This window comes from Cricetulus griseus, chromosome 3 (genome assembly GCF_003668045.3).
Source record: "Cricetulus griseus strain 17A/GY chromosome 3, alternate assembly CriGri-PICRH-1.0, whole genome shotgun sequence".
Taxonomy (NCBI): domain Eukaryota; kingdom Metazoa; phylum Chordata; class Mammalia; order Rodentia; family Cricetidae; genus Cricetulus; species Cricetulus griseus.
Window position 1 is genome coordinate 280,620,798 of NC_048596.1, and position 22,925 is coordinate 280,643,722.

Here is a 22,925-nt window from a genome sequence, read left to right on the forward strand (position 1 = left end):
TTAACAGCCGGTACTTACATATAAATAAATGTGTAACGTTTGTCTTTCTGGGTCTGGGGTACCTTACTCAGAATGATTTTTTTCTAATTCTATCCATTTACCTGTGAGTTTCATGGTGTCTTTTTTGGTTTTTCGAGACAGGGTTTCTCTGTGTAGCTTTGGAGCCTATCCTGGCACTCACTCTGGAGACCAGGTTGGCCTCAAACTCACAGAGATCCACCTGCCTCTGCCTCCTGAGTGCTGGGATTAAAGGCTTGCGCCACCAACGCCCGGCCATGGTGTCTTTTTTTTAATGGCCGAGTGTAAATGTGCCACATTTTTTAAAATCCATTCTTCTGTTGAGGGACATTTAGTATCTTAGGTAGGATTTCTGTTACAGTGATGAAACACCATGACCAAAGAGCAAGTTGGGGAGGAGTCTATTAGGCTTACACTTCAGCATTGCTGTTTATCTTTGAAGGAAGTCAAGATAGGAACTCAGAACAGGGCAGGATCCCAGAAGCAAGAGCTATTGCAGAGGCCATGGAGAGGAGTTACTCACTGACTTGTTTCTCCTGACTTGCTCACCCACCTTCTTATGGAATCCAGGACTGGCGGCCTAGGGATGGCACCACCCACCTTGGGCTGGGCCCTCCCCCACTGATCACTAAATGAGAAAATGGCTTACAGCTGGATCTCTAGGAGGCCTTTACTTCTTCCTCTGACGACTCTAGTGTGTGTCAAGTTGACACACAAAACCACCCAGTACATCTAGTTTGTTTACAGTTTCTGGCTGTTACAAATAAAGCAGCAATGAACATGGTTGATCAAGTGTGTCTATGGTACGATGAAGCAAAAGCATCCTTTAGGTATATGCCAAAGAGTGGTATAGCTGGATCTTGTAGTAAATTGGTTCCAGTTCACTGAGGAACTATCACACTGATTTCCATAGTGGTTGTTAAGTTTGCAATTCTACCTTAAATAGATGACTGTTCCCCTATTCCACATCCTCACCAACACGAACTGTCACTTGTGTTATTGAACTTAGCCATTCTGGTGGGTGTAAAATGATACCTTAAAGCAGTTTTGGATTGTCTTTTCCTGATGGCTAAAGATTTTGGACATTTCTTTACGTGTTTTTCAGACACTTGAGTTTCCTCTTTTGAGAATTCTGTTTAGATTTGTACCCTAATTCTAATTGGGTTGTTTTCTTGATATCTAGGTTTTCTTGAGTTCTTTATATATTTTGGATATTAGTCCTCTGTCAGATGTGTAATTAGTAAAAATCTTCTCCCATTTGGTAGGCTGCCACTTTGTCCAAATGACAGTGTCCTTTGCCATGCAAAAACTTTTCAGTTTCATGAGGTTCCATTTATTAATTGTTGATCTTAGTGCCTGCACTAACGGTATTCTGTTCAAAATGTCTTCTCCTTTGCCAGTGAGTTCAAGGCTATTCCCAACTTTCTCTTCTGTCAGGTTCAGTGCATCTGGTTTCATGTTGAGGTCTTTGATCCTTTTGGAGTTGAGTTTTGTGTAGACTGATAAGTATGGATTTATTTGGATTCTTCTATATGAAACCACCTGGTTTCACCAGCACCATTTGTTGAAGATGCTATCTTTTCAGTGTATATTTCTGGCTTCTTTATCAATAATCAGGTGTCCATTGGGGTGTGGATTTATGTCTGGGTCTTCAATTTGTCTGTTGTCTGGTTTTTTTTTTTTGTTTTTTTTTTGTTTTGTTTTGTTTTGCCAATGCCATGCTTTTCTAACTACTATAGCTCTGCAGTACACCTTGAAATTAGGGATAATGATACCACTCACAATTCTTTTATTATTCAGGGTTGTTTAGCTGTCCTGGAGTTTTCTATATTTCCAGATGGAGCTGAAAATTGTCTTTTCTGTGAACAATTGTGTTAGAATTTTGATTTGGATTGCATTGAATCTGTAGATTGCCTTTGGTAGGATTGCCATTTTTACTATGTTAATCCTACTGATCCATGAGCATAGGAGATCTTTCCATTTTCTGGTATCTTTTCCTATATCTTCATTGTCTTAATGCTTTTAGCATACAAGTCTTTCTTGACTTGGTTAGAATTACCCTCAATGTACTTTATATTATGTGAGGTTACTGTAAAAGTTCTTATTTCCCTGGTTTCTTTATCAGTCCTTTTGTCGTTTGTATGTAAAAGGGGGCTACTAATTTTTGTGAGTTAATTTTGTATCCAGCTACTTTTCTGAAAGTGTTTATCAGCTGTAGGAGTTTCCTGGTGGAATTTTTAGAGTCACTTATGTATACTATCATATTATCTGCAAATAAAGATTCTTTGATTTCTTCAATTTTTATCTCCTTGGTCTCCTTTTATGATGCAATATTCCTTCTGTTTTTATTTTATAAAATAATTTGAGGAGTATTGGCATTAACCCATATTTGGGATTCTGGTAGAATTCTGTGCTACAACCATCTTGCTCTGGACTTTTGTTGTTGGGAAGGTTTCTTTTCTTTTTTTTTTTTTTAATGACTGCTTCTATTTCACCAGGGGTTATATAGGCCTGTTTAAATTACTCATCTGAACTTTGGTAAATGGTACCTATGGAGAAAATGATCCATTTCTTTTAGATTTTCCAATTTGATGGAATAGGGTTTTTAAAGTATATTATGATTCTCTGGATTTCTTCTGTGTCTGTTATATCCCCCTTTTCATTTCTGTAGTGATATCTTGCTTGTACAAACAAAGCCTGTCTGAAGGTCAGAGAATGGAGCTTGCCACTAGCTAACCATATGATGATGGGGAATGTCCTTCTGTCTGCTGTGAATATATGTTTCCCTTGTTGGTTGATGAGTAAATCCTGATTGGCCAGTAGCCAGGCAGGAAGTATAGGCGGGGCTACCAGATGAAGAGAATGCTGGGAAGAAGAAAGAAACAGGGAGCTTCCAGGGACACGCCATGCAGTTGCCAATGGAGCAAGAGGGCCGGCCATCACCAGTAATCCAAGACAAAGTGGAGACACACAGACTAATAGAAATGGGTTAACAATTAAGAGAGTTAGTCAAATAAGAAGCCTGAGCCATCGGCCAAACAGTTTATAATTCATATAAGTCCCTATGTGTTTATTTGGGACTAAGGGGCTGTGAGACCAAGTGGGACAGAAACTTCCATCCATACATTTCTAATTCTATTTGGATGTTTTCTGTACCTTTTTAGTTAATTTGGCTAAGGGTTTGCCAATCTTATTGATGTTCCCAAAGAAACAACTCTTTTGTTTCATTGATTCTTTGTATTGTTTTGTTTCTCTTTTACTGATTTCAACCTGGAGTTTGTTTGTTTCTTAACATCTACTCCTTTTTGGTGTCATTTCTTCTTTTTGTTCTAGAGCTTTCAGGTGTGCTTGTTAAGTTGCTAGTATGAGATTTCTCCAGTTTTTTTTTTGTTGTTGTTGTTTAATGTAGGCACTTAGAGCTATGAACTCGCCTCTTAAAGCCACCTTCATTGTGTTCCATGAGTTTAGATCTGATGTATGTTTATTTTCATTCAATTCTAGAAGGTCTTTAATTTTTTTCTAAATTTCTGTCTTGACCCATTTTTTATTCAATGGTGAGTTGTTTAGTTTTCATGAGTTTATAAGTTTTGTGTAGTTTTTTTTTTTTTTTGACATCCAGCTTTAATCTGTGGAGGTCAGATAGAATGCAGGGTGTTATTTCAATTTTATTGTATCTGTTGGGCCAGTTTTGGAGAAGGTTCCATGAAGTACCGAGAAAGTATATTCTTTTGTATTTGGGTGAAATGTTCTATAAATATTGATTAGATCCATTTGGTTTATAACATCAGTTAACTCCAGCATTTCTCTGTTTATTATTTGTATGGATAACCTGTCTTTTGATGGGAATGGAGTATTTAAGTCTCCCACTAACAGTGTAAGCTGTAATAGTGTTTCATTTAAGAACTTGGATGCTTTTGTATTTGGTGCATAGATGTTAAGAATTGCAATGCTGAGTTGGGCGTGGTGGCACACACCCTTATTGCCAGCACTTGGGAGGCAGAGACAGGTGTAGCTCTAAGTTTGAGGACAGTCTGGTCTACATAGTGAGTTCTAGGACCGGGTTGCATAGAAAGACCCCGTCTTTAAAAAAGAAAAAAATGTAATGTCCTCTTGGTGGATTTTTCCTTTGAGTGTGTAGTTCCCTTCCATGTCTTCTGATTAGCTTTGGTTTGAAGTCTATTTTGTCAGATATTAAAATGGCTACACCAGCTTGCTTCTTAGGTGCATTTGCTTAGAATATCTTTTTCTACACTTTGCCCTGAGGTGATGACTATCCTTGGTGTTATGGTGTGTTTCTTGGATGCAGCAGCAGAATGGATCCTGTTTTTGTGTATGTTCTGTTAATCTGTCTTTTTATAGGGGAATTGAGACCTTTGATGTTGAGAGTTATCAATGATCAGTGTTTATTGATTCCTGTGATTTTGTTGTTGTGGGGTGTGTGTGTGTGTGTGTGTGTGTGTGTGTGTGTGTGTGTGTGTGTGTGCGCGCGCGCGCGCGCGCGCGCGCGTGTGCCACAGCCCATGTGTAGAGGTCAGAGGACAAGTTTCAGGAATGACATCTTGCCTTTTGCCTTGTTGAGGCAGTCTCTCTGCATTTTGCAGTATATTCCAGTTTAGCTGATTCTTGAGCTTTGGAATGATTTTCTTGTTTCCACTTCTCTTCTTACTTAAGAAATTTTCAGATTACATGTGCCTTACTGCATCCAGATTTTTACATGTGTCCTGGGATTAAACTTGGGTCATCAGGACCATTTCCCCTCTGTTGATTTGCTTGTCTGAGATTATTTATTACCTGTGCTTTATTGGGTGTGGTTAACCTTTTTAGGTTGGAGTTGTCCTCCTAGTATCTTCTGTAGGCCTGGATTTGTAGATAGTTAGCTTAAATTTGATTTGTAATGAAATGATATATTTTCTCCATCCATTGTGATTGAAAGTTTTGCTGGGTAGTATAGCAGCCTGGGCTCACGTCTGTGGTCTCTTCGAGTCTATAGCACATCTGTCTAGGCTCTTCTGACTTTTAGAGTCACCATTGAAAAGTCAGGTGTCATTCTAATATGTCTGCCTTTGTATTGCTTGATCTTTTTCCTTTGTAGCTTTTAATACTCTTCCTTGTTCTGTATGTTTAGTGTTTTGATTATTATGTGGTGATGGGACTCCCTTTTCTGGTAAAGCCTATTTGATGTTCTATATGCTTCTTGTACCTTGATAGCCATCTTCTTTTTTAGGTTAGGGAAATTTTCTTCTATGATGTTGCTAAAAGTATTTTCTGTACCTTTGACCTGGTTTCTTCTTCCTCTATTCCCATTAGTCTTAGATTTTGTCTTTTCTAAATGTTCCAGATTTCCTGTGTATGTTTTGTGCCAGGAGTTTTTTAGATTTAGCATTTTCTTTGACCACTGTATCTATTTCTTCTGTTATGTCCTCAATGCCTGAGATTCTCTTCTCATTGCTCTCTTCTATTCTGTTGGTGAGGCATGCCTCTGAGGTTCCTGTTCAAGTTCCTCAGTTTTTCATTTTCAGATTTCCCTCAGTTTGGATTTTCTTTATTGATTGCATTTCCACTCTCGGGTTTAGAACTATTTGTGTTTGCATAGATTCCTTTGCTTTATTCATTTGCTTTTTAAGGACCTTTATCTTATTCAAAAAGGTTTCCGCTGTGTTTCGATACACAGAGCCTGCTGTGGGAGAGTTACTGGGCTTTACTGGAGGCATTATGTCCTGGTGACCATGTGTTGCCCAGCAGGAAATTCACCTGGAGTTATGATAGGTGTGGTCACCGGAGGTTCCAGGTAAATGTGTTTCTGGGTATTGGGAGGTGGTACTTAGGAATGAGGATGGGCTAGGAAGTGGGACACTGAGGGGGTCAGGAGGTCAGGAGGGAAGCAGGGTGTTCTGCCAGGGTCTGCCTGGTCCCCTGGGAGTGGGAGCAGAGTGTGGAGAGGCCACAGCAGAAGCTCTGTCATAGAGCTGGGGATGAGAATGGGGGATTGGATTTAGAGAAGAGGGATAGGTGAGGATCTGCAGTTAGCCTACCTAATTCCCTGTCAGAGTGGTCTGTGGGCTCCCAGGGAGTGCTTCCTGGAATTGTGGTCTGGGATAAAACAATGAGTTGGGAGAGAGGTTAGAAGAGGAAGATCTGTGTGGTCAGCTGGAGATGGGATGTGAGATTGGGAGGCCCCAGCCGGTGATCTGCTGCAGAGCTGGTGATGAGTGGGAGATTGGATTTGGAGGAGCCAGGGGGAGAGGTGAAGAACTGAAAGAACTGAAAGAAGAACAAAAAGCCAACTTAAGGTCTGGAAGCTCTTTGCAGCTACTCTGGTACCAGTTATGACCTGTCAGCCTCCTCGTTCTCTCCTGTGGAAGAATTTTTCCAAGTTGAATATGCTACGAAGGCTGTGGAAAACAGTAGCACAGCTAATGAGATCGGATGTAAAGATGGTGTTGTGTTTGAGGTAGAAAAATCAGTCTTTTCTAAACTTTATGAAGAAGGCTCCAATAAATGACTGTTTACTGTTGATGGTCATGTTGGAATGGCAGTCACTGGTCTGTTGGCAGACGTTCCTTCAATAACACAATAGCAAGAGAAGAAGTGTCCAGCTTTTAGATCTAGCTTGGCTATAACATTCCTCTAAAGCATCTTCCAGACAGAGTGGCCAGGTATGTACACCCGAGTACACTCTACAGTTCCGTTAGACCTCCGGCTGCTGTTTCATGTTACATTCATGTAGTGCAAATGACGGAGCACAGCTGAATATGATTGAACCGTCAGGTGTTTCCTATGGTTATTGGGGCCGTGCCATCAGCAAAGTCAGGTAAGCTGCAAAGACAGAAATAGAAAAGCTTCAGATGAAAGGAAGGACTTGCCATGATGTAGCTAAAGAAGTTGCAAAAATAATTTACATGTTACACGATGAAGTTAAGGATAAATCTTCTGAACCAGAGCTCAGCTGGGTTGGTGAACTAATTAACTAATTAATTAATGAAATGAAGACATGGAATCGTTCCAAAAGATGTAAGGGAGGAAGCAGAGAAGCAGGCTGCGGAATCTTTGGAGGAAGAAGATGAATCAGATGATGACAATATGTGACATTTTCTCCACCATCTCTTTTGCTTTACACTTGTGTGGCAGTTCCATATGACTAGCACTATGGCCGTGCATACCCAGTGACTTACAAAAGAAGAACAAATATGTCAAAGTAAGATAAAGCTGCCTCCCTCTGAGAGCTAGCAGCTTGCAGGGTTAAAGCCAGAGCTGCCCTCCATGTCTACAGAAGAGTGAACATAATCAGAAATTCCTTGTTTGGCCCCAAGTCGACTGCAAGGGGAAGAAAAGGATGGGGCATGAAGGAGGCATAGGTGTTTCGTAAGGAAACACAATCAGCCCGGAGGAAGGTGTTTTACTGGACTTTAGAATTTACATAAGTAACTACATGTTACAGTCACAAGTGCCCCCAGTGTGGCCTTCACAGGTTGTGTGTGGAGAACCACACCTACCGAGGCCATGAACCTGAAGTGAATCATCGGTCCCAAGGTATATATAGCACAGGATATGTGAAGGCCACCATAACTATACACATCACTCTGTAGCTTGAGAAAAGCATGAAGTGATTTTCTGTAGAGGCTGCGGATGTGTCTCAGGGAGCTGTTTCTGACTACACTGGAGGGAACAGGGCAGCCTCTTTTCCGAAGCATAGCTTCAGTAGCTGTGCGTGAATCCTCCATAGCCTTTCAGTGGTGTTGCCGTGATGAACATGTAAGCACTGGAATCCAAAGAACACACGCTTCAGAGGCTGCAGTGGGTAGCCAAGAACTAACCATTGGATTCGATGCGGGGGGGGGGGGGGGGGGGAGGGGGGTTGGCTTTTCCATGTTATAGCTTATGACAGCAAGTGGAAAATGTTTCAGTGGGGTGGGCCGGCATTTAAAATCAGAACGCTGCAATAGCCAGAAGTGCTGAAGTCAACAGACTTCTTAGAAATATGGTTACCATTTGCTGAGAAAGCCTTTCACAGTAGCCACAGACATGCGCTTGCAACCACAATCAGTTCGTTTTTCCCCTAAAAGTGGGACCGTGACCTCGATTGACGCCAGCAAGAGCTGTGTGCTTCCTTCCAGAGAAGGGAGGGTTAGTATATGCACATGTCCAACACAAGTAGGGAACAGGTGATGGAGCACCAAGGTACAATGGGCTTACATGTTACACAGTTTAGATGACAGTGCTATTTTTTAACTCCTGAGGGTGGCTTTAAATACGTCCCTCTGGGGGATAAAATAAAAAAAGAAAGATAAAAGAAAAAAGACCACAAAAGTAACTACTAGTTTGTGAATTGAAAAAGATAGGTGAGGGTGTGAAGATGCTTGGAGTGATACGAAGTGATGTAGACAGTACAAATGAGGCACTGTGCAACCTAGATGGAAGTATTAGAGGCAGAAAAGTTCTTCCCTCATCAACAGAGGAGAAGTGGCTGACTTCTGTGTAAAGTGCTGTACCTCTCTGAGTCTTGTGGTCTATAGTTGTAAAATGATATCTAGATTGAGTGTGCTCAAAAAATTGTTTTAGTTTTAAAGTTCAATGAAGTAAAGACAGGTTAAACTAGCAAACAGAACTGGAGATGTAGTCAGTGGTGAAAGTGTGTCAAGCCCTGGGTTTGAGCCCTAGTACCATGTACATCAAAATAGGCAGCAGGTCTAGGGGGAGCCCATTTATGAAGATGGGGACCTGCAGAGTGCTCTAATGCCAGGAACAGGAAGGAACTGTTGAGAAGGAAATATTGGCAAGAGAAAAATACCAAAGGAAATAAGGGTCTAAGTGTAGCAGAGAGGGGTGCTGATTGCTAGTCTGTCATGTCTTTCCTTGTGGGAAAAGACACTTGGCTGTGACTTTGCTTCTTAGGTGGATGGACAGCGTCGCGTGACACAGACATGCTTTGTTCAGCTCCCTTTGGCTTTAGGGCAGCAGCCCTGACTGCTGGACATTCTCTGCTCTTCCAAACTTACATCCTGGCTGGAGGAAGTGGCTACCTCTTCTGGGAGCTCTGAGCTGTTCCAGCATTGGCCTGGCCATGTGGGTGCATTTCGTTTGAGAATTGTTTTCCTTTGACTCCTTTAGTAAGCCATACTCCACATTCCACTTTTACCAGTAATAGTGCAGGAAGTTTAGTAGCCATTGTAATTCTCAGTATGGTCAGAATTTTTATGCGAAAATTGGGTTCAAAGGGGACAGTAGTCCCTTTATTGAGAATATTGTTCCCTCTGCATTAGGGAAAGGCATTAATTACAAAGACCTGGAGGTTCTTTGAATTATGACTGCATCTCAAAAAGAGTCATGATCATATCTCAGCAGAGTAGGGGCTTTAGCAGTCATCTAAGAGTGAGTCATCAGTTGTAGACTGCAGAGGTTAGGAGGCGAGGCTGAGCATGGCATCCATGGAGAAAGCACTGGAGAGTCACTGAAGAAAACAAAAGACTCGTCAGTCCAGGGACAAATACACAAGCATGTAAAGTTCACACCACACCAAAACTGGTGAGAGGTGAACCCTAGCTGTGGCAGCGTTTGGAGACTGAGGTGGGATCCCAGGGCCAGACTGGACAACACAATGACTCAGCTTCTCAAATACTTCAGAAGCGTTGTGGTTAGCCACCAGAAAACCCCCTCCTGGTGTTGACAGTGATGGTTTCGATAGCTAGCCTGACAGGGTGGGTCTGCATGGGCACAAAAGCTGAAAATGGCTTTGTAGGACATAGTGTACTCTTAAATTATATGCACTTTTCAAAAATAAATATGGAGTCTATCAGGGTCAGCTAATGAGTAGCTTTGTCTCTGTGAAATAAATGCTAAACTGTCTCTTCAGTTAAGATAGTTTAGGCTTTGTTCTTTCTCTGTGTGTCTGACTCGCTCCCTGCCTCTCTTCTTCCCTTCATACCCTGCCCCACCCTGTGTGTGTGAGAGAGACAGAGAGACTGTGTGTGTGTGTGTGTGTGTGTGTGTGTGTGTGTGTGTGTGTGTGTGTGTGTGTGTGTGTTTTCAAAGAGTTTAAGTCTAAGCATAAAATGGCATGGTGGTTTAGTGCTATGACCCCAGCACTCAGGAGACAGAGGCAGGAGAATTGCTGGGAGTTTGAGGCCAGCCTGGACTACATAGAAAGGTCTAGGTTGACTATATTGTGTCTGAGACTCTACCGCAAAAAAAAAAAAAAAAAAAAAAAAAAAAAAAAAAAAAAGGAAAAGGAAAGAAAAAGCCAGTCAACAAAATAGTATATCTAGTATGTGTTAGCTGCTCCAGATGCCAACAGGATAAGCTTTTCACAACAATTTCCCATTAGTGGATGCCATTGATGGCTGTATCTGAGTTTATTATTTGTAAATGGTAAGTTCAGTGGAAATCATGAAGAAAGTAACACACGCTCACTTAGACTTTTACGCGTTGCCTTGTCTAGTACCAAGACAGATACCGACTTCTCCAAAAACCTCAAACTGATCTTTGTATCTTGACTTCTCTCTATTCCTGTTGTATTTAAATTCATTACAAAGCCAACCCTGGTGGCCCACACCTACAACCTCAGCATTCAGGATGCAGAGGCAGGAGAATTACTGCAAATTTGAGGCCACCTGGTCTGAAGACAGAGTAAACTCCAAAATAAAATAAAGTCATTAACAAATAGTTTGGTTAGTGAAGAGGAATCCAGGAAGGACTTTTGAGGCATTTGAACTTAGGTTTGGAGGGAGAACATGGTTTTATAAATGGATATGAGAGATAGCCCTTAAAGCAAGGCTATGAAGAAGCCAGTAATATTCCAGCTCCAAAGGCAAGGAGGTCTGCCTTGAGCAGGCACCGTTACTCTGTAGAAGACCATGCTTCCTAAGGTTAAGTGAGATTTTGATGGGGAAATTACTAGGGGAGAGGTAGAAACTAAGAACTCAGTTGGGTTGTTTGCTAGGTGAGTCTCGCAGGAGAGGCCATAATAAGGTCTGGTTGGGGCAGATAAGCTCAGAAAGAAAGTGAGAAGCAAGATCGAAATGGGGGTGGGGGGGGCAGTGCTCAATTTACTTAAAATCAAGCAAATAACAGTTCTGTGGTTGAAAAATAAGTACGTCTAGGTAGTTTTAAAATATTCTCCTCTGTCATCATGTTTATTTCTTTCACCTACTTTCCGTTTTGGGGTAAAGGAAAAGCAGCACATGTTAAAGACATCAGGTAGATGTCGGGGTCTGAGTGAGTCAAATAATTCACCTTGGCTGTTTGCTATTACACAAGAGTGCATTTCGGTTCAGAACTTTTCTAAGAACTCTCGAATTGTATTGCAACATCTGCCTCCACATTTTAATTTCCCTCTTTCCTTTTATAGATATTTGCATACTTTTTTTTTTCAAATGAGACCTTTTGTTTGCCACAAGAAAGCTATTACCCAGAATGTTAATGGGTTTTCAGCTATTTAGATGTAATGTATACCTTGAGTATTTAACTATAAATTTGAAAAGTCTCCATGAACAATCTCAAAGGAATACTCAGAATGCACTCCTGGTAAATTGGCTCATTTTCCTGTAATTTACTGGAAGTGCTGATAGGAGAGCAGTCCTAATGTGAAAAGTACATTAATCCCTGGAGTTATATTGTGTGGATTAAATTATTACTCTCAAAGAATACAGTGTGCGAGGCCACTTAGCCCTCATTCACACTTGTTATTTAGAGTCACAGTAGAAAAACAACCACTTACCTTTTGATGCACAAAATTAGAATTGATACATCTAATATCTTTTAAAACAAGAGGTGGTAATAGTTGCAGTTTTGCATAAGAATTGCTCTTCCCTTAGTAGTTTAGAGGTCGGTAATGTATCTTCTCTCCTGTCAGTCAGAAGGATGAGCCATTCTTTCTTCTCCCCTGAGCATCTGCCACCTAGGGGACTGCTAGGCAATTTGGCTGCCCACCTGCAGGATCTGCAACTGCCTGGGCATTTAGGGTTGTGTTTGAAATTTCATCTAACCATACCTTTTCGCCTTGTCAGGGAACTGAAAGTTGTGGAAACATGACTGGTAACAGCAGGTGCTTCTATTTGGTAAGCCCACCATTGGTGATTCTGAATAACTAAGGGGATACAGGAAGCCTCGGCTGAGATCCAGCAAAGCCACCAACTGCAGACTGCACCATGGACGTAAAGCTGGACCCTTCCCGAGACGACCTGCCCCTCATGGCCAACACCAGCCACGTGCTTGTGAAGCACTATGTACTGGATTTGGATGTGGATTTTGGAAGCCGGGTCATTGAGGGCACCATAGTTCTTTTCTTTGGAGATGGAAACAGATTGAACAAACAGACGAGTTCCACCCAGGAAACCTTCCAGATGGAGTCAGAGGAAGACCGCAAACTTAGGACCACTGAACCCTGCCATGTTCCTGAGATGGATGCAAGTACCTCCTCACCTCAGATGGGGTACAGTGAATTTGCAGTCTGTGGTAAAGGTGATCAGGATGCCTTTGATAACGATGGTAACCATGACAACCGGGAACATGCTTCTGAGATCTCTAGCTCAAAGTACTGCCGTGACACAGGGAATCATGGGAGAGAAGATTTCTTGCTAGTGTTGGACTGCTGTGATTTATCTGTGCTAAAGGTAGAGGAGGTGGACGTGGCCGCCGTGCCGGGCCTTGAAAGATTCACGAAGGCTCCCAAGCTCGCAGCTTCTCCTGAGAAGCTCAGGCGTGAGATTGTCCGTGACCTTGTGGCTCTGCCTGCAGATGGTTGGAGGGAGCAGTTAGACTGTTACACTCGCTGCAGCCAGGCTCCCGGCTGTGGGGAGCTCTTCTTTGACACTGACAACTGGAGCTTACGTATCAGGAAGATGGGAGCTCGGACAGCTGCTGACTTTCCTCGTGCCATCAGGATATGGTATAAAACTAAACCCGAGGGGCAGTCAGTGACTTGGACCTCAGACCAGAGTGGCAGGTAGGTTATCCAAGCGCTTCTCCGCCCCCAATGTCATGCACTTGAGGGATGATCTCTAAGAAGAGACTGAGTCTGTCTCAGGGGTGGGGCGGCTTTGCCTTGTTCTGTAGCCTTACCCAGACAGATTCGGAGCCAGACAGCAGGTGAATCCTGCAACATGCTGGACCGTTGTCAAGAGAGATTCCTTGATCCAGTTCCAGCATTTCTGAGTTGGGACCTTGAGATGCCAGCTTGCTGCTGAAGTGCTGAGCCTGGCTGCTGGTTGGGAATCACTGGTGGTGACGTCTAGGGCTGCTGATGGAGTGGCACATCTCTGAGCAAGTGCCTTCTCAAAATATCCTCAGATCCCACTGCTCTGAGGCTGGGTGGGTGTGAAGCTAGGCCAACCATGTGTGACTTTCTCACTGTTCCCATCTCTCAGCAGCCTGGTCTCCCTGGACTCGGCCAGCTGTCATTGGACGTGAGCCTTCAGTGTGTTAGAGAGCTGCTTCTGAGGACTGACACAGTCAAACCTGCCGGACTGCACACTGATTCCTTGGGATGTGACTCTTGGTCTCTGGGACCAAGAGACACCCGATTCTTAGAGTCAGGGAGCCACTTGGCCTTGTCTCACTGACTTTTTAGAATATGAGAATTTCTAAATCAAATCTTGTTGGTTCTGCAAGTCAGCATGGCGAATCACTGGAGAGGTGGATAGAGGTTGCTCATCTGTTAGCTGCTGCTGAGAGCATTCTCTTAGAACGTTGCCCCCTTTTGATGGAAGTGGTGGTCGCTGGCAATTGCCTGCATCTCTTCCTCACCCTCCTCCCCAAATCCTCTTAGGTTTGCTTTGAAAGTGCCACTTGGACATTAAGCTCTAATTAGCCTCTCTGCTGCCTATAATCTTCCCTCCTGCTCTGGTTTCCAGGCCTCTCAGGGGGTTTACTTTCTGCCTTATGCCTTCTAGAGTTTGAAAAGGCCTTTGGAAAATTGCAGGGTTGGTTCAGTTATATGAGTACAAAAACAGAGTGATTGTTTGTAGTGTACCTTTCTGGGCATTCTTTGGAGACCATGAAGGAGCAGGTGTTCTTATTTCAAAATATTTGGAATTGCTGAAGATTTTCACCAAGGTTGACCATATAATGCTATTGAATATTTAAGTAGGGATCTGTGGTTTTTATACTCCCAGATGCTTCACTTTTGAACTATTGGCAGTTGGGAGGTATGTTAGTGGCCACAACATAGACTACTATCTATCCTAAATGCTAGACAGACATGAATCCATTGCAGGCAGAAGGCCTGGTTTCCCTGGAGAAAGGTGGACACAGAATTTGCTCTTGATGTCTCTGTCCATTTGGCGTGATTCAGTAAAGCACATGGTTGCGACAGAAGCCTTTACACCATGTTTTAATCTGTGTTGTTTGTGTAGTCATAAGAGGATACGAAGTGTTGATTTTAGAAGGAGGTCCAGAAAGCTGCTCTTTCCCTCACTTTCCTTTTGGGGCTGAGACTGTGTGAGACTTTGGTTAGAGTAGAGATTCCCTTGTATGGGTAGCCACAAATCTCTGGATACTCTTCCTTGTACCTAAGAATAAGATGCTAGGTGCTGAGATCATCTTTGTGTGAGCTGTTTCTCTTTAGGACTGGATCAATCTCGTGTAGATTTGGGTGGCCGTGGACTCACAGAGGTCCATCTATTAATCCTGAGTCCTAGGATTAAAGGTGTGTGCCACCACCTCCTAGCCTCTGGCTGCTGGGATTAAAGGTGTGTGTCACCACTGCCTGACATCTATAGCTTGAGGCTGGCTTTGCTTTCTGAATCCTCAGGCAAGTTTTAATAAATCATAAATAATAATATCACTATAGGGGCTTAGCTGTTTTTTAATTCTAGGTCCTCAGGACACCTAAGAAATTGTGAAAATGGAAATCTATTTGAATAGCATGTGCTTTTTTCTTTTTCCTTGCATTTCTTCAAGTTTTTCCATTGGGTAAAGGAAAAGTTATTTAAAAGTAAGGCATCCCCTTAAGCCTCCCTTCCCACTGACGCTCATGATGGTAGTTAGGAAAGCAGCCAGCTGCCCCAGGAAGTCTGGCTTTATTAGCCGGTGATGTCGCTGAATGAGAGTTAGTGGAGGAGATATTGAGTTCAGCATTGAAAATGTATTTCAAAACTATGATTTGGGGGAATAAATAACCTGGGGAAATAAATATTAAACTTTAAGCTTTTCTACAGAAAAGACAATGACAATAGCCTGTAATGATTTTGGGGGGGGGGAACACTCTATAGAATCCCCCTGGCCAACAACTCAGAGAGAGTTAACCTCTATTGGAAATGGACTTTTAATGATAATTATGATGTCTTGAGGGGAGACATTGTTCCCTTGTTTTAGAATAACTCTGTTTACCAACCCCCTAACCCATCCCCCACTCGCTCCCCAAGGATATTGAGGCCTTCCATGGGAGATCATCAGAGTCTGTCGCATCATTTGGGGTAGTGCCTAGGCCCTCCTCCATGTATCTAGGCCGAAATAGTATCCCTCCATAGGGAATGGGCTCCCAAAGTCCATTTGTGCACTAGGGATAAACACTGGTTCCACTGTTAGAGGTCCCATAGACTGCCCAGGCCTCCTAGCTGGCACCCACATTCAGAGGGCCTGGTTCAGTCCAATGCTGGTTCCCCAGCATTACGACTGGGTTCTGTGTGCTCTTACTAGGTCAGGTCTGCTGCTTCTGTGGGTTTCTCCAGCACAGTCTTGACTCCTTTGCTTATCCCTCCTCCCTCTCCACAACTGGATTCCAGGAGTATGGCTCAGTGCTTAGCTGTGGGTGCCTGCTTCTGCTTCCTTCAGCTACTGGATGAAGGCTCTAGTATGGCAATTAAGGTGGTCATCAATCTCATTATAGGAGGCGGGCATCAAAGGTGGCCTCTCCACTACTGCCTAGATTCTTAGCTGGGGTCATCTTTGTGGCTCTCTGAACATTTCCCTAGCGCCAGACACCTCTGTAAACCTGTACTGGCTCCCTCTATTAAGGTGTCTCTTTTCTTGCTCTCCTCTACTTCCTGTCCGTCTTTCTGATCCCTCTTGTTCTCCTCCCCTTCCTCTTCTCCCCTTTTCTTTTTCCTACCTCCCTCCTCTCCCCCCACCCCATGCTCCCAATTTGCTCAGGAGTTCTTGTCTCTTTCCCCTTCTTCGAGGGACCACGTATTTCTCTCTTAGGGCCCTCATTGTTTCCTAGTTTATCTGGTGGTGTAGATTGTAGAGGTTTTTCTTTATCTGGATCTGTCTTTATCATCTCAGAAATGTTGAGTCTAAACTCCAGAAGCGCCGGGATGGTGCGAGCACATGGAAGCTGCTCCGATGCCTCTCAGCGGCCCGGCAGGGCAGGCTGTGGCGGCAGGTTAACCTCTTTCTCTGGAAACCCTGGAGCATGGGGTCATCCCACTTCTTACACCATTCTGTTAGGATAAATCTTTCCGCCAAAAGCTGCCTGAGCCCCACCGCCACGTGTGAGCTTTACGCCAGCCGCCCACCCGTGTTAGGGCCCAAATGAATACACAGAAACTTGTATTAGGTACAATGCTGCTTGGCCAATGACTAGGATTCCTCATCTGTTAGCTCAGTCTTAATTATCATAAACCTATATATTTTATAAGACTTATCTTATCGGACGCCTTATTGGTGTCCCTCCTTGTCGGTGGATCACATTGTGCCGCTGGAGGAGGAGTGGAGGGGGAAAGGGCCCTTCCTGTTTCTCCTTTGCTTAAATATGAGTCTCCTTGCTATGTCACTTCCTGCCTGGATCAGCACTTATGTACTACATTTCCCAGAATCCTCTTTGACTCCTAGTCCTGTCTAACTTCCTGTCTCATTGGCCAAACAGTATTTTATTTAACAATCAATAAGATAAACATACACAGTACATTCCCCATCAAGTAGGCTTCCATATAAATATTTCAAAGACCTTAGTGTAAGTTATCCCACCCCATGTTCCCTTCCCTCCTACCCCATGCCATCCCACCCTTCCTGTTCCATTCCTCCTTTTCCTGCATTCTGTCTTCTTTTCCTTGAAACTACTCATCCAAATGGACCCTTACTAGCTCCCTGACCTCCATGATTCATCTAAATATAATATGTAGATACTCTTTCCAGCACCATCCATTTACCTGCAAATCTCATTTCTTTACAGTTAAATAATATTCCATTTTATAAATGTGAACCACATTTTCATTATCCCCTTGTCCATGGCTGATCTTCCAGACTGTTTGTGTTTCTTGGCCACTGTGACTAGAGTGGCCGTGAACAGGGATGAGCAGGCGCCTCTGTTTCGGGATGTAGAGTCCTTTGGAATATGCCCCGCTGAATCTCATGGTGGCTGTGTTTCTAACTCACTGTTTACACTCCCACCAGCAGTGAATCAGTGTTCTTTTTCCCATACTCACACAAGCATTTATTGACTTTTCCTTCTTCCTTCCTTCCTTCCCTCCCTCCCTCCCTTCCTTTTCTTTTTTCCTTTTGTCATTCTGACTGGTAAGATGAAATCTCAAAGTAGTTTAAATTTTATTTCTCTGATGGCTAAGGATATTCAATATTTCTCGCCATTTTGTCTGTTTTTTGTATGTTATAGACACCCTCTGTCAGATATATAGCTGGTAAGTATTTTTCACTTCTGTAGACTCCCTCTTCACTAGATTGATAGCGTCCTTTGCTTCTTAAAAGAAATTTCTTTCAGGTGTGATAGCACACATCTTTAAATCCCAGCACAGGGACAGCAGAGGCAGGCCAATCTCTGTAATTTCAACACCATCCTCAATCACTGGGACATAGTCCTATCTCAAAAGACCACAAAATTAAAACATAAACAAACAAAAGCCCCCATTTTTTGAGACAGGGTCTTTCTATGTAGCCCTGGTAGAGTAGGCTGGCCTCCCAAATGTTTGGACTGAAGGCATGCATCACAACACCTGGTTAAAACTATTTTTTATTGATTAAATTTATTTATTTATTTTACATCCTAACCACAAAGTTTCCACTCCCTCTTCTCCCACCCCCACCTTCCCTTTGACCCGTGCCCCAACTCCTCCTCCTTCTCAGTTTCTCTTCAGAAAGGGCAGGCCTCCATGGATCAACAAAACGTGGCATATCAAGTTGCAGTAGGACTAAAAACCTCCCTTGCATTAAGGCTGGGCAAGGCAACCCAGTATGATGAGTAGGTTCCCAAAAACCAGCCAAACAGTTAGGGGCAGCCCCTGTTCCCACTGTTAGGAGTCCCACAAGTAGACCAAGCTACACCACTGTCACACATATGTAGAGGGCCTATGTCAGTCCCATGCAGGCTCCCTGGTTGTCGGTTCTGTTGATTCTGTGGGTTTTGTGATGTCCTTAAGCCCTCTGGCTCATACAATCCTTCCTCCCTCTCTTCATCAGGGATTCCCCACCTTGGCCTAAAAGAATAAAGTATGAACAGAAAATAACAAATAACAATGGTGTATATAATCAAGGATTAGTGTGGTATATTGTAATTTTTGGAAGGCAAGAGCTCAGACATTAGAGTGCTGGTTGTAGCCATGCTACCAACATACCAAGCAACTGTAGCAAAGTCATTTGTAAGCAGAGCCTAATTTCCTTATGTGTAATGTGAGACGATTCCATAAAATAGCTCCACAGTCCCACCTGACCCCAGGAGGGGCTTCCAAAGGCCAAGCCCACCTTTGCTTTTACAAGGAGCTTGCCTATTCTACATGAACAAATGCCTCTCTTGAATAAGTCCTGTCCATTTCAAAGTGACAGTGTCTTTAAACTTTACATTTAATGCGATTGATCAATTTGAGGTCTAGTAATGGTGCCATGAAATGGAATTATTGTTGATGGAGCTTCCTCTACTAGAAAAGTTGGGTTTTGTTATGTGGAACAAGGGAGCAGGAGGTTTGCCCACAGTAGTGGAGACTATATCCTAGTTTTGCTGAAACACAAAGTTGCAAAAGTATTAGATAAAATAATGAATGGAAATACATTGGAATTCCAATACATTGGAAGCCTGGACACTTTGTGACCCTCAGAAGCTGTGACCCCGGGAGGCAGAGGGGAGAGTTCTGGCTGAACCCCTGTGTCTGTGACCCCTAACCCGCCCATGTGCTGCATTTTAGGAAGGCCCCATCAAGCCACACAACAGATCCGCCATTCTGCATAGTAGTCAGCAGAGAAGGACTACATGGTTCTGAGCTGTTTCCTGCAAATTCTCCTTGACAATGCTCTTTAAGGTGAATAGCAAGCATGTTGGGGTGAGATGGCTCATATTCCTTTGCTTGCTCCATGGACACAGTTCCTGGCTTGCCTCACTCTCCCCTGCTTGGTTTCTCCACTCTATCATTTGTGTAACAGTGTATTACACTGTTCTATGTATTAACTTATCTCTGCTTGCTAAGCCCTACCCTGCCTTCTCTCTCTCTCTCTTTTTTAAATTGGGCCTTGACGATAGAAGAAAACCATCATTCTGTGTGTTATTTCATATATCGTACAGACAAACTAATGTTCAGCCATAATGATGTCATTGAAAACAGTTTATCTGCAAGAACTAGTAGCTGGTTCATTTACATTGTAAGTCAGGCTGATTAATTGACATTTGTCGTAGCTCTGAGAAAAACAGAGTGCCATTCTTTTCCTGAGTTGTTGTCCTGAAGAGCCAGTAGTGTGCCTTCTCTGTGGATTACTCTGATTTTGCAGGTCTTTGCTATCCCTGTCAACCATGATATAATCATGAGAAGGGATTCTGCTTGGTTTGGGAGGGTTTATCCTTGGAGGGAGCAAGTCCTAACTCATGCTGTTGGTTTCATACCTTGCTTTGGTCATGAGCATGTTCCTATGGTCTTCCAAGCCTGGTTGCTGTGAACTTTACCATCCTGTCTGTGCCAAGCCCTGTTCTTGGCTTCCACACAAGGATTCCCCACAAGGGCTCCATCTGAGAAGGCGGTTTCCAGGACCAGGAGGGTCTGCCTGCCAGCACTGACTTTGAGACCACCGCTTGTTTTTCCAAGATTAATAATCACAGAAATCTCCAGCCATGTTTTCTTTTCCAGAATACTTTCCAAAAAGTCTGTAAGAATGTCTCTGAAGCTTTTTTCCTTTGAAGGCAGAAAGGCCTAAGGGGAGCATAAATTATAACTTTGCAGCATAGTGCTTAAAACTTTATCCAATGTTTTCTCTACACACACATACACACACACACACACACACACACACACACACACACCTACACTTACACACATCTACCACACCTACACACACACACACACACACATATCTACACACATACACACCTATACACACACCCCTACACACACATTTACATACACCCCTTCGTGCGCGCGCGCGCGCACACACACACACACACACACACACATCAATACACCTACACACACACATATATACCCCTCCACACACACGTATACACCCCTCCACACATCTATATACCTACACACATCTACACACCTATACATATCTACATACCTACACACATCTACAGACACACCTACACACATCTAACACACAGACATTTACACACCTACACACACCTAACACACACACACACACACACACACATCTACACACCTACACACATCTACACACACACACACACACACACACACACACCATTTCACATACTTGAATCATTTGGGAGGAATAACCACTGAGCTATTGATTTAGCAGTCCCTTGGCATGTTCAGTTCAATGTGCTCTGAGTCAGCTACAAAGCTCAAATGTTTCTACTTGCAAAGCTCAACATGACCTTCTTGCCATAGTGGTGAGATAAATGACAACTCATTTTAAAGACTCTTCCCTTGTCTGTCTTTGTCTTCTGCAGGCCATGTGTTTATACTATGGGATCCCCCATCAACAACAGGGCCCTTTTTCCATGCCAGGAACCACCCGTTGCCATGTCAACATGGCAGGCTACAGTTCGAGCAGCTGCATCTTCTGTTGTTTTAATGAGTGGGGAAAATTCTGCCAAGCCCACACCACTTCGAGAAGGTACTGTACATGTGTTCTTTCTTACTTGGGTGTGACGCACACACTGGACCCAGGGACCCATCATCTGTGCTGTGGCCTCTGAGGAGCAGCTTGGCTGCTGAGGCTAGAATGAAAACCCTGCCAGAAGCAGCACAGGGGTAGGGAGGAGCACTTGGGAGTCTGGACATGGGTTTCCAGACTCTCCACACCAAAGTTACCAATTCAGATGATTCCAGAGTCATTCGTATCTGGTGGTTTGTGGAGCAAGTGTGTGTGGTCTTGGTTGAAGACTTCTTGGATAGGCAAGTATGTCATGGAAACACATTAGAGTTGAGCTGTGTGTGGTTTGGAAATGGTATCTATATGTGGTTGTCTGTTTTCCTAAGAGGTAGTATTCTGGCTAGCCAGCTTGCTCAGCTTGGAAATCTGAACTCAGGGTGTGTCAGAAAAAATGGTGGAGAGAACCAACACATCGCCCGGGTCTCTTATGAGGCACTTGCTCGCTGTCCATTTGATATCTTCAGCAAGCTGATGCCAGGAAAAAGTACTATTTCCTAGTATAAAATATGGTGTCCCCTTCCACATACTTAACAGAGAAAACTTGAAAATATACAAAAAAAATCAAAAACCAAAATGAAATAATTTGCGAAGAATGTCTGCTCACATGTTGCATCTCCCCCAGTACTTAAGACCCAAGCATATCAAGAGGTACTAAATTGCCCTTATGGTGGACAACAATGCCACCTGCTTTCCTTGTGAATAGTATACATTGACCATATTTAGGTTTGTTACACATTAATTTAAAATGTTAGCATATTTTTTGATTGAGTACGTCAGAATCTGCCTGACTCTCTCATTGGTGGATATTTTGATCACCTGATTGTTTTATTGATATCAATAGAGTTGTATTAGGTTCCCAAGAAGGCGATTGAATGAATGAGTGAGTGGCAGAGTCCGAGTTGGGGCATGTCTAGGCTGTGCCCTGTGGCCACAGTATTTCCCAGATGATGCTGTCTTACCCATGCTGAGAATCTGTGCCTGGTGGCATGGTACTCATGGATCAGGCAAGGGCCTCCTTTAGTTTGATGATCTAAAGCATTGCCTGTTTCCACATAGAAAGCCTCAGGGCTGATGAACTCATCTTTTCTGATTTGTGACATTTGCTTCATCATAGTTGGATGTGTTGCATATGTGCCAGATTCTTGAGCTTAACATTGATATTTTTAAATATAGATACTGTATTTACAAATAAATGCAGGACTTCAAAGTCTCTTTTTAGTTTTTAAAATTTGGGGGTTAACGTTTTCATGACAGTCCATTTGAGACAGCCTCTGCCCATGCATATACCAATTTTTAAAAAAAAATATTGGAGACTTTCATATTGACATATGTATTCTGATCAAATTTACCCCCTTATTCCTTCTATCCACCCCCCACCCCCGCCTTTCCCTCCCACGGTATCTATTTAGTGCTGCCTGTATGTGCATGGGTGTGAGACCGCCTCCCATGGGCCTCATCCCTCTCCTGGCAGCCATCAGTTGCCAGAAGCTCCTCAGCTGGGGGAGGGGCTTCATGTGCTCCTCCCTGGCTTCGATGTTGGCTAGCTTGGTCTTGTGCACGTTGTGTCAGGTGCTGTGAGTTCCTGTATGCAGCACTATCACGGCAAGCAGACACCATCTGCTGAAGACATCCATTTCCTATGGCTCTATACTCCATCCTTGATGTCTTCCAAGGTAACCCCGAGCCTGGCAGGGACGAATATGGTATAGATGTCCCATTTCTTATTCTGTGTACATTGACTGGTTGTAAGTCTCTGCCCTGTAAAAAAAAAAAAAAAGAAGCTAGCTCTCTGGTGAGGCTTGACAAGTGAACGCATTAACCTATGGGCACAGAGATAATTGCTTAGGGACAGTTTATTACGATGTCCATTTAGCAGAATGACAGCACTGGGCTCTTCCCTAGGACCTATGACAGCCACCCAT

At 43.3% G+C, this 22,925-nt stretch overlaps 1 protein-coding gene and 1 pseudogene across 16 annotated transcripts in view; both read left to right on the plus strand.

Annotated features, from left to right (window-relative positions):
* Positions 1 to 22,925, plus strand: part of Aopep (aminopeptidase O (putative)) — a 296,983-nt gene that overhangs the window by 37,346 nt on the left and 236,712 nt on the right. For all 16 annotated transcript variants that reach the window (XM_035443029.1, XM_035443028.1, XM_035443036.1 and 13 more), the window contains 2 exons: positions 12,021 to 12,958; positions 20,798 to 20,964. In XM_035443029.1, the coding sequence (XP_035298920.1) occupies positions 12,162 to 12,958; positions 20,798 to 20,964 (964 nt within the window). In that variant the 5' untranslated portion in view covers positions 12,021 to 12,161. The remainder of the gene's footprint in view (positions 1 to 12,020; positions 12,959 to 20,797; positions 20,965 to 22,925) is intronic.
* Positions 5,600 to 7,798, plus strand: LOC100773552 (annotated as a pseudogene).